Source organism: Danio rerio, chromosome 17, assembly GCF_049306965.1.
Source record: "Danio rerio strain Tuebingen ecotype United States chromosome 17, GRCz12tu, whole genome shotgun sequence".
NCBI lineage: Eukaryota > Metazoa > Chordata > Actinopteri > Cypriniformes > Danionidae > Danio > Danio rerio.
In genome coordinates, this window is record NC_133192.1 from 25,455,315 (window position 1) to 25,471,864 (window position 16,550).

The window sequence follows — 16,550 nt, forward strand, 5'->3', positions numbered from 1 at the left end:
ACATCTAGAGCAGGGGTCATCAATCCTGGTCCTGGAGGGCCGGTGTCCCTGCAGGATTTAGCTCCAACTTACCTCAACACACCTGCCTGGATGTTTCAAGTATACATAGTAAGACCTTGATTAGCTTGTTCAGGTGTGTTTGATTAGGGTTGGAGCTAAAATCTGCAGGACACCGGCCCTCCAGGAACAAGTTTGGTGACCACTGATGTACACTCAACGGCCACTTTATTAGGTGCACCCTACTACTTAGTACTGGGTTCAACCCCCTTTTGCCTTTAAAACTGCCTTAATTCTTTTGTGATATAGATTCAACAAGGTACTGTAAAAATTTCCTCAGAGATTTTGGTCCATATTGGCATGATAGCATCACACAGTTGCTGCAGATTTGTCGGCTGCAAATCCATGTTGCAAACCTCCTGTTCCACCATTCATGTTCATTATCCCGAGGTCTCCAAAATCCTAGACCAGGCCGTATCCTGAGCAGAAGCTTTGGTGGTCATGGACAAGTGGGGAGCTTGAGATTGATTCCTGAAAGACCCCAGTGACAGAAGAGTCTCTGCATTCATCCTGAAGCCTGTACACCCGCCGATGATCTACTCATACACACGCTGTTTCTTCATGATAGACATCCAGCGTTCTCCAGCTTCTGGCACCAAGGCTGCAGCTCTGCACAGGAAGTTTGGCCAGAGGAGAAATGGTCGTGCCCAACTGAGCCTGGTTTCTCTCAGGGATTTTTTCCTTCACTTTCATCAATTGATGAAGTTTTGTTCCTTGCCGCTGTCGCCACTGGCTTGCTAGGTTTGGGACTTGTGGAGATGCGCATCGATGGATTTGCTCTTCAGAGTTTGGACTTTCAGCAGTGAAATTTAAATCACACTGAACTGAACTAAACTGAACTTCAACTCTGAAAGTTGGACTGACAGTTTCAGTTTACTAGAACTTTCATGTTAAGCTGCTTTGGCGCATTCTACATTATAAAAGCACTATAGAAATAAAGATTTTAACTGAAAGTCTTCAACCTGGCTGAATAGAAAAAAAAATACGGTTTTGAAAATAGCCTTGTTTGTGTGGATAGGGCCTTAGATTTGTTTTGTTGTTTCTAGAGAATCGGAATCGTGCATAAAGTCTCCACCCTGCTCTGGAAAGTAGCAGGAATATATATACACACACACACACACACACACACACACACATATATATATTATTCATATAAAATACAAATCTGTTAGCTATTTTGTGATGAAACTTCACAGAGAACTATTTTACATCCTAATAAATGGGAATATGTCCTTTATAAAAAATCTGGTCAGTTTTCTTACATCACAGAGGAGCTGTTTTAACATCTTATCTGTGACAAGATGGTGTTGGCAGCTCTTGAGCCTCCAGAGCAGTGGCACGAGAGGTTTAATGCTGACTAACACATGTCCTAAAGTGTTGGCAGCCCATAAAGAGCAGGATCTGATGTACAGGCTTCTTGAATCTGACACATGGCAAAGGTGTCTGATTAGTTGTCTTTCAAAGAGCTCTTGGCACCACAACGCTGCCGTCAGGATGTTTCGACTCCCTGTGGACACTGTGGCTGCTTTTGAGTAGAGATCACGCCCTCCTCTGCCCTGTATGCCCACATCTTCTCATCTTCTGACACACACACACACACACACACACACACACACATCCGTTCATCAGGGAGGAAACCCAGCTCATGCACTCAAAGATAAGTATCAAGATGCTGGAGAAACAGCAGAAAGAATCTGTGAACTCCTCCCTCCACAAACTCACAGACATATGGGTCTTTGCAAGAATGTTGGCTGCTTCAAAGCATTTTTTGACACGTGGTGTGTCTCTCTGTAAAGGCAGGCATCAAGATTTTTCTGATAAGCGTGTGAATGAACACTTTATTCAGGTTTATAAATTAAATTAGTTAATTATTATTTTTTATTATTGTTGTTATTATTATTACATGAACATATTTCTTACATAAAAGTGTAAAAACACAAAAATAAAATTATAATACGTTTATTTTTATATTAAGATATTGCTAAAATGTTTCAATTGGTCCGGGCTTTTGCTTAAAACTAAAAAAAAAAAAATATATATATATATATATATATATATATATATATATATATATTTATATATATATATATATATATATATATATATATATATATATATATATATATATATATATATACAGGGCTCGAAATTAACTTTTTTACTTGGTAGCACCGGTGCTCCCAACTTCAAATATTTAGGAGCACCAAAAAATTTTTAGGAGCACCAGAAAAAATTTAGGAGCACCCACCAAAAATGAATGAGCACCGCTGCAAATTGTTTTTTAAGGGATTTATTGTATTTTAAAACAACATTAATAGGACTAACAAAAACCAGAAACAACTATCTAACTAATGCTGCGAAGACATTGATATTTGTGTGCAATAATTCCAAAATGAATGTCTAATGATTAGGCCATAGAATATTAATGATGATGAAAATGACAATAATAGTAACAATGAATTCCATTTCTCATTATGATACTGCCTTGAATGTGCATGAATGTAGGTTATCTGCTATTAAAAGTCTGTTACTTTATGAAAAATAATTGTATAGTTTGCATCAAACAAAAATGAAGCATTGCAGTAAGAAATATTAATTTTGTACTGCTGTTTTTATATGCATGTCAATTTAATAAATAATATTTCTGCTACAAAACAAACAAAAGATTATAATAAATCATTCAATTCAATGATGAAAGCTGCAAAGCAGTCATCAGTAAATAAATAAAAAAATAATATATACCTTAAAAAAGAATAGACAAAAGAAAGAAAGTAAAGTCTCGCTTCTATCACTCTTTTAAAGTTTTGGTTTCAGTTTGTGTCAATTTAAAGGTTCAGTCTGAGATGATCTTCATTTTTCTGTGTTTGTGGAAAAGCAGGCGAGTCAGCCAACCCAATTAATAAGTAGGCAGCGCAAGATTCTTGCGCTAACCATCGGCGCAAATCCGGTCTTTGTTATGAGCCGCAGTTTCAGTGTAAACTTAGTAAAGGCGAGCTTCTTTGGCGATGATATGTACAGTATTAGATTTGACTTTCAGCGGACATTTGCGCTGAACACGCAGTGAAAGCGACACATGGAGATTCGGGCACCTTCTCCAAGAAGCGCGTACTCGATTGATCACAGCTGGCGGATCATTATTCACCACGTGACGTGTCATGATCGCTTTCATCTGCGCCTCAACTTTAGGTGGGGTTTTCAAACTTGTGAGCTTTAAGTTTTTACTCTTCAGCCGTTTGCATTTCCTGTGGTCATAAAAGCTCCTTCCCTGTCATCTGACAGCGCAATACCTTGAGTGAATGACAGCTAATATGAACCAATATAGAGGCAGGGAAGAGCGATTCAGCACGTTTTTAGAAAAAAACAAAACAGGTCGCACTACAACCATTATCTGCAGTCGCACTAATGCGCCCAAATATATTATGAGGTCGCATAGATTAATTTTCGGGCGCATATGCGACCAAAATGGTCGCAATTTCGAGCCCTGATATATATATATATATATATATATATATATATATATATATATATATATATATATTTTTTTTTTTTTTTTCATTATTCAAATCCCTTGATTTCATTATACAAATCCCAAACATATCCCCTCATTTAGTTTTCCTCTTTATTTCACAGGAGGAGAGGGTTTACATTACTTCTGCTGCTAGTCAGCTCAGTATGCTTGCTCACTCACACACACGGGCGGGTTAAAGATCTCTGAAAGATGTCTCTGTCGACCAATAGGAGCGAGCATTGGAAACAAAAGCGTTAAGAACTGTCATGAATATGTAAATATATACGGCTCGGCAGCCAATGAGGGGCGCGTGGGGGCGTTTCTCGGAGACTCAGCACAGATGTTTGACTGAATGTGGGATTGGGGAGGAAAATGATGGAGTCTTGATACGCTGAGTTTGTGTGTGGATAAGAAAACAGCGCAGGAATTTCCTCCTCTCGACCGGGAGAACCGCCGCTGCTGCTTGCCTTCAAACTCCTCAGTGCGGTCGTCGCCGGTATACGCCGGAGAGCCCTAAGGATTTCGGTTTAGCTGGCGCTCTTTGCCCTGGGATAGCCTGTCTGGCTAAGGTTAGCCTAGTCTGCTAACGGAGCTCTATGGGGATATCCATCCGGAGCGGCTCTTTAGCTCGCTAGCGGCTGAATGCAGCCACGCGCCTCCCGCCGCAACGGGCGCGTTCAGCCGCTACTGCTGCTGCTTCATTATTGACCGGGTGAGTGCAGGAATGCGGCCGAGATGTTTAGGAAAATATCACGATAAGTGTCTCTGTGATTGCACGAGATTCATTATTGATTAGTGGGATGAATTCTTAAACCGTATTGCTAGTCCGGCGTTTGTAAAAAGACTGCGACTTTAAAAGAGGATCTTTAACCAGTAACCTGAGAGCAAATACCTTGAAGTGGCTGATGAAGAGGTCAGTTTGACAGCACTGACAGTGTAGCAGTTGTGGATGAGGAGGAGAGTTGTCTACAGACGCCTTCAGCAGCAGTCTTGTGTTGATAGAACTGTATGCTTGAACAGCAACAGTTGTGAGCATAATTTAAATGATAATTTAAAGATGGTCATTACTACTTTTAGCTCCTATTGAATCTTAAATTAATAATATTGCTTGATTTCAGGTTTATTTATAGTAGTTTGACTGCATGAAACAAACAAACACTACAGATAATCTAATTGTAGCCTAATTGACATTCAGGCAGTAACACGTGAGTAAAAGTGGACTTGTACTGAAAATTGTCACAACTGTGATTTTTCTTGTTGTCATTGTAAATAAAGGGAATAGCAGAGTAATATTTAGTTACCTTCTTCTACATTGATAATATAACAGCCTAAGGTGTTTCTTAGCTTTTGTTTCAATGCTGGTAAAACACTATTTATCAAACTCGTGTATTGTGTCACTCTTTGGCTAGAGCAGAGCATTACTGTGAAAATGGTAACTAGTTTGATTGGTGTTATGCAACTGTTACTTTATCCATCAGCCTTGCTTTTGAAAACATTTTTCTTATTAATTTTTCAACAAATAGGGTTTAGATATTCAGGTTCTGAAATGCAATAATCAAGTATAACAGTAACACTGACTGGTCTTCACTCTATAAATTAAATACAGTTGGAAAGCTGGAAACATTATTGTTTACTGTGCTTTTTTAATTTAAAACTCATGTGGAAATTACACCGTAATACTGTGGATATTTAAAATGGGCAGATGATAATATTTTTATGATGAAACCTTAATAATTAATCTACAAATCAGCAGTCATCTATGATCCTCCTTGACATCACACATGATGTAGATGCATAGATAATATATATTGTGCAGGGGTGGGTAATAACAACAAAAATATTTTTGATGTTTCAGAAATGCTTGCATGTCTTTGAAATAATTGCAACTGGTCCAGCAGATCTAATCTGCCTGCATTCTGCTGGTGTTATGAAATTTGGTGGCACAGCTAAACAAGTCTCTCAAATGTCTCTTGATATCATCGCTTTCCATTGCTATTCACTGATACCTGATAAGGATATTCTGTTGCTGCTATGAATCACTGCTTAAATGTAGGATTTTAAAGACTATTAGTGTTTGAACGCAGAAAAGTAAAATTAAATCTCGACTGTTGAATTAATGGATATAATTTTTTAGTAACAAGCTTTATCATTCAGATCTAACCGGCTCCCTCTTTGTCTCTGTAGGTTTATTGACACATGGAAATGAGGAATATTGGATTACCATGCACTCCTTGTGTTTATTTTGAGGGATTTGCTGTACGGAATGAGCTCTGTGAGTGCTGTCAGTCACTCCGGCGGATTTAACAAGTCATGCCATCATGCTGATCTGAGATCATCCATGCTAATGTTTTGATAGCAAGGGATCTAGGTGTTTTTTTCTTTTTCTTTACCTGATTTAAAACCCCTTAAAAATCAATGAATGCACACAAGGCAATTTTGGAGGGATACTTTTGAGAACTTTTCCAGGAAAAGGATTTGTGAGGAGGTGGCGTCAGAGAATACGACAGTGTTTTTAAACAAACTGTCAGCTCTTTAAATAGGAAAAACCATGGCTTCGGTGTGGAAGAGACTGCAGCGTGTTGGGAAACATGCTTCCAAATTCCAGTTTGTCGCCTCCTACCAGGAACTCATGGTGGAATGCACAAAGAAATGGTGAGTTGTCACTGCTTGCATGTCTTGCGCGTGCCGCTACTCATTTTCAGCCTAGCTTGTGTGTGTGTGTGTGTGTGTGTGAGCACCGGCTTCTGGAATGCTGAGTTGGCCTGTGACGTATCTAACTGCGATGATTTATCTGTTCCCTCAGGCGTTTCTGTGTGTAGGGAGAGACAATTTACAGCTATACTTTTACACATCTTTTTGTTTACTTTCTCTCATCTCTGACTGTTTAGGAATTGATTTGCATGAGGAGTTGTCAGACAAGATGTTACTCAAATGGGATCAGATGAGACTGTAAACATGTTTTTTAGCCTAATAAGTTTTGTAAATGTTTTTGCGTGGTAATATGGAGGATATATTCATTTTAATAATTTTCTTTTTTACATTTTTTTCTTCTACAGTATTCTAGCACTGTATTTGTTTATATCTTTAGGTGTGTATGTAATTAAACTTTAGTTATTTATTTCTATTCTATTTATTACAATTATTCCAATTGTTTTTTTTAAGTTTATTTATTATGTTAATATAATTATGATTAACAGCTTTATTTGAATATATTTTTTATTTGATACATGTTCTTTAAGCTATTTTTAATACTTTACTAATGTGTTATACTAATTTTAGTGCCATTTAAAAAAATATGTATATATTTTATATATTGGTGAACATTTGACCTACACCTTTTTTCTGTCTTGGACTCATAACACATATAACAAAAAATGAATAAAAATTGTCTTAGTCTAGATTATTTGGTTATGTTCTTGCTGCATGTCTTCTTAGGAATGCTCCTAAGAGGTTAAGGTCAGGTTGTGGATTGTTCTGTATCAGAGGTCAAGCATGGAGCAGTTCTGCTAAATTTCTCAGGTTTTTTTGAGAATGTTGCTTCTGGACTGTTGGCGGTTTCTAGCCTCTCCCGGTTTAGTTCATGCAGTTTTGGCAGTTGGCAACACATTCGGTTTCTCCACAAGGGAATCATAACTCGTATTTACTCAACTCAAGTCTGAAGAGTTCAGGTGCAGCAGGATTGTTTCTGGGTCCTGGAGGCATGTGTCTAATTGAGTGTTTTACTCTCGGGTTTGACGAAAACACACCCCTGAGGTGTTTCAGATGTGAATGTGTCAGATAATGGTATGGTAGAAACGCGCTAATGTGGATTGCTAAGGGCACTGACTGGGAACAAAATGTCTTTCTGTGGAAAACAGTATTTCTTAATCAAGTTTAAGACCAGAAAACATTCCTTTTGCCCCTTGTATGTGTGTTTTGGATTCACATACTGTTGTCAGCATAGTGATGTGTGGACCAATGCAGAGTCAGTGCTGATGAAAGAGCATTATTCACTTTCTGACAAGAAGCTCAAATGCGTTTTTATGGGAAGATGTTTGTGCCTCTGCTGTTCGTGTGTGTGTGTGTGTGTGTGTGTGTGTGTGTGTGTGTGTGTGTGTGAGTGTGAGTGTGTGTGTGAGTGTGTGTGTGAGTGTGTGTGTGAGTGTGTGTGTGAGTGTGTGTGTGTGTGTGAGTGTGAGTGTGAGTGTGAGTGTGAGTGTGAGTGTGAGTGTGAGTGTGAGTGATGGCTACATGATCTCTGTGGTTTGTCTGTCCCGTGTGCTATTGTTCTGATACAAGGTTTCCCACATTTGGCCTGAAGTTTACTTAAGCTCTCCAGGCTTGAGTAAAAACTCAATTTCTACACTTTTTATGTAGAAAAAACCCACAAGTATTTGTTCTGGAATTCAGTGGTGAAGAAAATTAGTGTGTTGGAGGAATGACTGGATGTGTGATTCACCAATTGACTAAATAAAGAGATCATTTTTATTTTAAACTTTAAATTTCTGCTCCTGTTATGGATAATGTTGCAGAGTATATAACATAATGAAAAAGCACTGTGACAGTGCAGTACATTCTTTTTCATTTTCCCGAGCACAATGGATTTAACTTGATCTAAAGTTTACGATTCGTACACAAAGTTGCAAATTTGGTTGGAAACAGTACTATTGTATTGACATCATATCTTTCAATCATTGATATCTGATGTCCATTTGGTGGTGACAAGCCAATCTCAAGAGCTCTGCTACTGCAGAGGAAGCATCCAGTTAAGCCTCAACCACCACCTAGTGCAGGGCTCCAGAACATGTTGCTAGGATACGGGACACGCCATGGCCTGCTTGGGTATCCCCGCCTGTTGATTCAGTGCCTTCTAGAATGTTGGCCTTTGCAGTTCTCTTGTCCCTTGGCAACATCAAATGTTTATTAGTTGAAGCTCTGTTGTGTAATCCTGACAATTCCCACGCCTCTATAGGGCGACACAGCGGTGTTTTATTACTGTGGAGAATTGCAGCAGTAATGCATAAAATGGTGTTGACCATTTTAAAGGGATTGTTCACCCAAAAATGAAAACATCTACATGTTCCTAACCCATGTAAATAATTTTCCTCTGTTTAACTTAGAAGGAGAGATTTTTTTTATTAATTGAATTTTTTAAAAATTCTATGGGTTGTAAAGTCTGATTTGCCAGAAGCCATTTTGTAATCATATAATTGTAAGACATTGTTTGGCAGTAGCGTTGCTACAAGTAGTGGCACTACTAGCTTAACTAGATTTCTCAGTATTGTCACTATACTTTCTAAATCAAATAGCTTTTCAGTAGTAAAGCTATTTTTTAATCAAGTACATAGTAGCATTCACACAAGCTACATTTACCGATCGGAGATTAAGTGACTGCACCGACATTCATGGAGCTGTGAGGCTGGTGTCTAGCTGATGAAAGTAAAAACAAATGATGGCGAGAATTACAATTTTTTTTTTCCTGATTTTCTGTGTTGGACAACAAACATTTTGGTGTGTTAGGGCCACCTCTCGCTCTGGTTGGTGTGACATTGCTAACACAAGAAATTAGCTTGATGGAAAGATGACTGAGTTATTTCTGAAGCCGGATTCTTCATGACCATACCTCGAGAAGTACGTTTATATGTTGAGATGCAATAATGTTAATTCTGATGCTGTGCTCAAAAATACTTTTGTAATTCATAGTAAGTACTATAATGTTTTTGAACTACACAATAGTGAAGTACTCAAATTAATTTGTTCTGGTACTTGTACTTTTCTATAAAAAAAGAAAAAAAACAAAATCACAAAAATCCGGGGTGGCCACAGCAGAATGAACCGCCAACTTATCCAGCAAGTTTTTCCACAGCGGATGCCCTTCCAGCTGCAACCCATCTCTGGGAAACATCCACACACACATTCACTCTCACACACACACACACACACACACACACACACACACACACACACACACACACACACACACACACACACACACACACACACACACACACACTTATACACTATGGACAATTTAGCCTACCCAATTCACCTGTGCCGCATGTCTTTGGACTGTGGGGGAAACCGGAGCACCTGAAGGAAAACCACACAAACGCAGGGAGAACATGCAAACTCCAAACAGAAACGCCAACTGAGCCGAGGCTCGTGTGTGTGTATATATATATATATATATATATATATATATATATATATATATATATATATATATAAGTATATAATATATAAGTTTACTCTAGTAAAGTCTAAGTTTACTATGGTAATTATTACTGATAGTTCATGATAGTTAATGATGCTACATTATGTAGTGTAGTTCATTAATGAAGAGTTGTAAATATATATAAAATATAATGCTAATTCCTAAATATTTCTCTATAAATTACTATAGTATTTTAAAATGTTTAACATCTAGTTTTACATTTTTTGTTGTTGTAATATTCTATAATTTGTTTCTGTTTAGTACAGCACATTAATTGCAGTAAATAACTGAACTGAACAATTATGCCTCATATGATTCATTGACAGTTTTACTGATCACTAAGACTGACTTAAATTTAAGCTTGCGCAACACTGGATATGCAAACATCAATCTTAACTAATAGGCAGAAAAAAAAGATACTTTTTAATAACTTGTACTATTTAAAAAAAATTTTTGGCTTATGATTGTTTTTGGAAGTATTGTAGCTACTATGCTATTGCATGTATTTTTCACTTTCTATGAAAGAGTCTTAATACATAAAAATATAGAGCCTCTTTTGATTTCATTTATACTTCTAAAATATAGTTTTAATTTTGACAAGCTAATTTTTTTCCAGACACTATTCATTTCAATGTTTCCCCTGTTTATCATTGTTTGGGCTGCATTTTAATGACTAAAATAAACCATGAAGTGGTTTAATTTTCAAACACACTAGTGAGCAAGCTTACTTTGATTTATTCATCCAAGTTTGCCCAATTTTATGATATTTTAAATTTCCAGATTTGGATTTTCCATGACTCCAGACTAATTTTATTCTAGATTTATGAATGGATTTAATTATTCTGTTCCCATTTTCTTTATCACAAAAATTATAAGACCATACTTTTGGTATGCGGTTGCTTTACAAAAAGATTTTGGTATCAAAAGAAACCCCTCCTGTCCAGTATTGCAGCTGTGAAATGTAGCTGCTTTAAATTGTTGGCCTGGGCTTGACAGCTGCTTTTGCTTTCAGGCTCAGTGCCACAGGTCAGTCTGACTGGAATGAGGAAGGGAAATCCTTCAAAGTGCTACGGCGGCCAAACCTCAACTCAAACCTTTAAAATCCCAGCATGCTTCATGTGGGATTTCACTTATCTTTAAGCCCAGCATTATGCATATCAGGACTGCCAAGAATCTCATCTTTATTGGTGAATTATATTTGACCCAGGAGCATGTTGACTCTGAGCCTGTAATGATTTTGCAGTTATGGTATATATACAAAATGACATCATGAGCTACAGCAATCTCCATAGTTTGAATTTTAGTCTTTAAAATGCTTTAAAAAAACTCAAACCCAAAATAACTGCACCTTTTTACGTTGCTCTTTTTGGAGAGGTGGAGAATAAGAGGAGAGGATGGAAGAGAAAGACAGGGATTGTGGCTTGGGGTGTGAAATACTTTTACATACTAACAGCAAAGTAGGATGCGACTATAACCAGTTTTAAGGTTTAACTTGTTTTGGAAAAGTCCAGTTTTAAAGCTGCAATTTTTTACCTAAGGTATTTGTATGAATTTTTTAAACATGTTGTTAAAATCCCCATAGTTGTCAAGGACCATTGATACAAAAGCTACTGATCATCAAACAAATTGCTTATCACCTACATGTACAGTATGACAAGCATTTCATGGACCCGAACAGTGGAGTTTTTTTCTCAATAGGAAATTTTGTGTATTTATTTATTTTACCCAAACATTTAAAACTATCTTATTTTAGAGTAGTAGTCACAATACTGCGATACTGGATTTTTTTTACCTCTGTTTTGGTGTGATATAACTCCATTGGCTCTCCTGTCCTTAGGCACAAGGTTCATCAGCCTTCAGCACTGTTGTGATTCAGGGTGCTAAATTGGGCTTTGATTATATGTTACTTATCAGAGTGAATAAAAAAAACAGCACAGGACATCTGTTCTGTGTCATGTGCTTCTGGGAAAAGAAATTTAGCTAAATAGAGCGCATGCTGAATATACATGCTGTCAGTAGAAGTGGATTTTTCTTTTACAGTTTTGTTGTGCTTGTTCATCCATTTTCTTTTTCATTTTTGGAAATTTTTAATTTCTCCTCTATTTCTTGGCAAGGACGGTTTGATGGCTTTGGTCTGTCATGTTTTTTCCTTGCAAAATCACCTCCATTCTCACAATGGGCTTCATTTGTTAAACAAGCAGAATTATTATTTTTTTAATGTAAATCATTTATAAAGTTGTTACGCCAAAACTTTTCAGATTCATACAAGTGTTTTCATTTTCCAGATATCAGTTGGTATGAGGGAAAGAGGTACCTGCTTCCTGCTAGATGTAAATGCTGCGCAACCCCTGTGTTCTTTTTGGCATACTGGTGATTACTGATTTTTTATGCACTGGATTAATAATATTTTATTGTTAATTATCAAGTTTTATTTTGTAGCTGAGGTTTAGTAACATCAAATTTGGGTAAACCAAATCACACTTAACACTGTTGCTTTTTTCCTGTTTTTCAAGCCTGTAGTATTTACTGGTCGCTGCATTTTTATATTCAGAAAGTATCTTCAAAATGCGATGTTCGTAATAAGTAATTGCTGTGGATTTCAAATCATTGTAACCAGAGCAGCTCAGGAAAGCACTGTGTTAACAATGGATTTTCATGTTCTTTAGAGCACTGTCATGTTTAACTATCAAATCTGATGCTTATGAGGCATTTTGTGAATCCTGAGGAGAGTTTTCTGGAAGGTCTGTGCTACATGGAAATTACTCCATTTACCCCTGGATTTATGATTGTTTTAATGTTTGTAGTCCTGGGCTATATAACCACTACTATATCGTTACTGTGGAATAAAATTTCAAGATTTCTTTTATTCTGTGTATACCATGATATGTAAATCAGTGGGTGTGGCTAGCAGGCAGCTGACAAAGATTGTAGGCTGCGTAGAACATGTGCTGGATAATTTAGCGGTTCATTCTGCTGTGGTGACCCCAGATTAATAAAGGGGCTAAGCAAAAAAGAAACTGAATTATACAATACAATAGTACACTACAAAATAATACGATAGCACCATCAGAATGCAGTGATTATAATCAAACAATAATCATGCAATTTCGATTATTCAGACAGTATTCATCTGCTTTTTTGTGCATTTAATAATTTCTTATTTGTATTTAAGAAGCAACCTTTTTTGTTATGTTATTTCATATTTTGTGTATTTCTGCCTTTGTTTATTAGCTACTAAATTTGACTTGATAATAATAAAATAATCAATTAATCAATTAGTTTGAGCTTTGATACTTTGCAGACATTTTACATTCTCAAATACCTATATTTAGCATGAAATGTGAAACCTGAAAAATCAATCTACAATCAGTATTTTATGTTGTGGTGACACTTTTTGCGATTTCATTGCATAAAATATTTGTTGTCAGTCTTATTGAATTTTAATACATAAATAATGGAATTCTATTTATTTATATATTGCATCTTTTATGGGGCCAAGAGCCCTAAAATTGGTCTGAAAAAATGCCAATTTAATGCTCTCATTGCTGTCTGCCACAATCCATCACTCTCTAGTCCACAATGCACACAGATGCCTCACTCCATGTCACTCTGAATTTAGTCACTCGGTGTGAAGGAAACAGACCCTCATTTGTCATTTCTCATGTGAATGGATGCTCATACTTGGCAGATTCTCTCTGCTCTCTTTTCCTAGCACAGCAAATGTAGTTTTTCTTTTTGATTTTAGATGCCAGTTTATCAGGAAGTAATTATTTTGTTCTCTTTGACTCATTGGATGGTTTATTTGCAAATGTTTCATGCAATATTTAGTCTTTTTTTGCATCTGTGGATGAAAACAGCTATCAACTGAGGTACTTAACATTTTAACATGTGCTTTGATTGTAAATGTAAATGATCTGCGGATGTTTGATACATTATTCCTCTGATGTATTTGACAGCCTAATTGCATTGATCCAGAATGTTCATTCAATCATTTGATTGGCACATCTCTGTAAGTTTTTTTTCATCAGTCCCCTGGCCTTTGCTTTATGTGTGAGGAAATGACTGATGTTGTGTAGGAGCCTGTCAAGATGCTGATCTGTGTGTGTCTGTGTGTGTATAAGTGTGTGATTACTCATGCTGCCGACTGAAGGTTTAATAAGGTCATGTAAGAGATCAGGGAGTCAGAGGGGAGTCATGATGTATAGCTTAGCTTTCATTGATCAATGAACCTCACAGACGGCAGATCTGTATTTCTCTTTCGCTCTGTGCATTTGGGTTTGGAATCACGTCATCTGAATGCAGTCAGGCCTCATAATGTAGGGATCTTGGCTTTATGCATGTTTGAGTAAGTTTAGTCTAAGCTCTTTCATGGGCCTCATGACACTGGGTGTGTATGTTATGTTTGTGTACCATCTCAAATTAAAGACTTTTCTTGCTAGCAAGACCAGATAAGAGGAGATTTTCAGCAACTTGAAATGGCTTGAAGGAAACCATTAGTATTGTAGACTTCAGTGATCGTGCACAGCTTGCAGTATATGCAGGATCATGTTCTACATTTTTGTGCTATTTTATTTTCCACTTAGTCTGTGTTAATCAGGTTTCTTGAATCACAAAATTGTTATACTTTCTTTTTAATCAGCTAAATCTAGGCATGAATGTAGACATGAATCAACTTATAGGCATGTCTGTGTTATGTTAATGTGGAGATTTAAGAGTGCTTTTGGTCCTAACCAAACTAGAAAAATGTTTTCAACCTGGCTTGGTTTTGCACCTACAATTTATATAACCAATCAAAAGATAAAAAACCAAAAAAGTAATCTGACATCATTGTTTTGGATGTCTAGTAATTTCTGTAAAATATTTCGCATCATGTCTAGTGCTGTCACGATATCTATTTTTTGTTGGGCGATATATTGCACCCAAATTAATTGCGATAAACGGTATTATTGCCACTTTTATAACTTGTATTACTAATAGTAAATAATGCATTTTAACAACATAATACTGTAATAATTCGGGTTTACTGTTTCAAAGAACATTTTATTTTTAAGAATATTTAGACTAAGAATGCACCGATACCATTTTTTGGAACCAATCTGATCTTGATACCAAAATTCTGAGTATCGATCGATACAGATCTGATCTTGATACTGTGCCTTTTTTTGTTTAGTTTTTTAAGCATTATACAGTTTCTATAGTTCTGGTGATAAACTCAAATAATATATCTTTAGTAAAAATAACAGACCTATAGGCCTACTGTATATGACAGATGACACAATCTAACTACAAACATGAAGCTTGCTGTAAACTAGCCGTGCCCTTTTTTAATATTAAGATTTTTCTTTGACATCTGTAAAAGATTACCACTATTGATCCTAATCGTTGGTAAAATAATCAGCCTTTAAGCAAAGCCTGATATTTTCCTGCAAGTTTGTTCCTTGCAGGTCAAAATGAAGCCATTTAATGCAAATCTAAATGCAATTCTCCACTGATTATTTAAACTAATAGGATCAAACACTTTTGGAGAAAATTTTTCGTGTTGTCATAAACAAATGCGACACGCAGTTTAAATCGTGAATAAATAGAGAATGATTAACAGGCGCAGCGGAGGGAAGCGCTGAATTCAACATAAATTTAAGCACTTGACTATTCAACTGTACTTCATATTAAACTATCCAATGGCTTCAGAACATTTGGGATATAGTAGGCCTATACATGACAACTTTCTAGTGCCTTATAATAGGCTACTTTCATGTCTTTGTTGGCTTATAAATTACACCGAATATAGCATATGCACAAGATCAAAGTTGGATCAGTACCAGCTGGCCGATACCAGATCCAGCAAAAATATGCAGTATCGAACTGATATCTGATCTAAGTATCGGGATCAGTGCATCCATAATTTAGACATTTGAAAATATCTTAAAACAAATAAGTAATAATAAATAGTAAATGTAAACAAAAAAGTATACGTGAAAAGTAGACTTTCTTTTAAATAATCAGGCAGATTCCGAGACAGGACTGTTTGTTGAAGGTTTGCAGCAGTTTTTTTAAATGCAGTTTTTTTGAGCGTGTTTAATGGCTGCATCTCTTTAGCTAAATGATAACTGTCTGAGAATGTGTGCTATTTCGCTCTGTCACATTTATATTTGCACTGCCAGGTAAACGCATCCATTTCAGTAAACTGTCTGGAAGACCCCGCAGTACCATCTGCAGTTGTTGTTCCCATGTTGAAAAAAGGGCACAGTGGTAATGTTTTAGGTGTGGTTTAAAGTTAGTTGTGTTGCCTTTTTTCATTGCCACTGTTCTGAAACAAATTCAACATATCAGCTCGTTCGCATTAACCGGCTCTCTGTTTTCATTTGGCTTAAAGCCAAAATGTTGCCACATCATAGCAGAAAACTATGACTTTGAAATAAAGTCTATCGCGACTTGTTTATCCTAACTGACTGTTGTTCCTAAACATGAATCAGTGGGTTCATGTTTTACCTTCTCCACTATTCTCTCTCTCTCTCTCGCACACTGTCTGTGTGTGTGCGCGCACAGCGTGTATGGAGATACTGCATAGGCCTTCGACAGAAAGCAGAATGCAGTGCATTTGACAAAAAACTTGGCTTGTTATATTATGTGGCCTAATCATCATCATCATCATCATCATCTTAAATTCCTTTATATAAAATAGACTATATTGCGTGGCTCCAAAACTAACTGCCCTCATTTTCATATATTGTGCAATAAGTCCGTATATATTGACTATCGCGACAGGCCTAATCATGTCAAAGGTTCTCCATC

General features: G+C 36.6%; 1 protein-coding gene across 9 annotated transcripts in view; it reads left to right on the forward strand.

Annotated features, from left to right (window-relative positions):
• The first annotated feature begins 3,923 nt into the window (after positions 1–3,923).
• Positions 3,924–16,550, forward strand: part of ehbp1 (EH domain binding protein 1) — a 196,208-nt gene continuing 183,581 nt past the window's right edge. For all 9 annotated transcript variants that reach the window (XR_012393389.1, XM_005158531.6, XM_001919697.9 and 6 more), the window contains exons 1-2: positions 3,924–4,277; positions 5,750–6,217. Coding sequence is in view for 8 of the 9 variants with exons in the window: in XM_005158531.6 (XP_005158588.2) it covers positions 6,114–6,217 (104 nt within the window). In the remaining variant the exon portion in view is untranslated. The remainder of the gene's footprint in view (positions 4,278–5,749; positions 6,218–16,550) is intronic.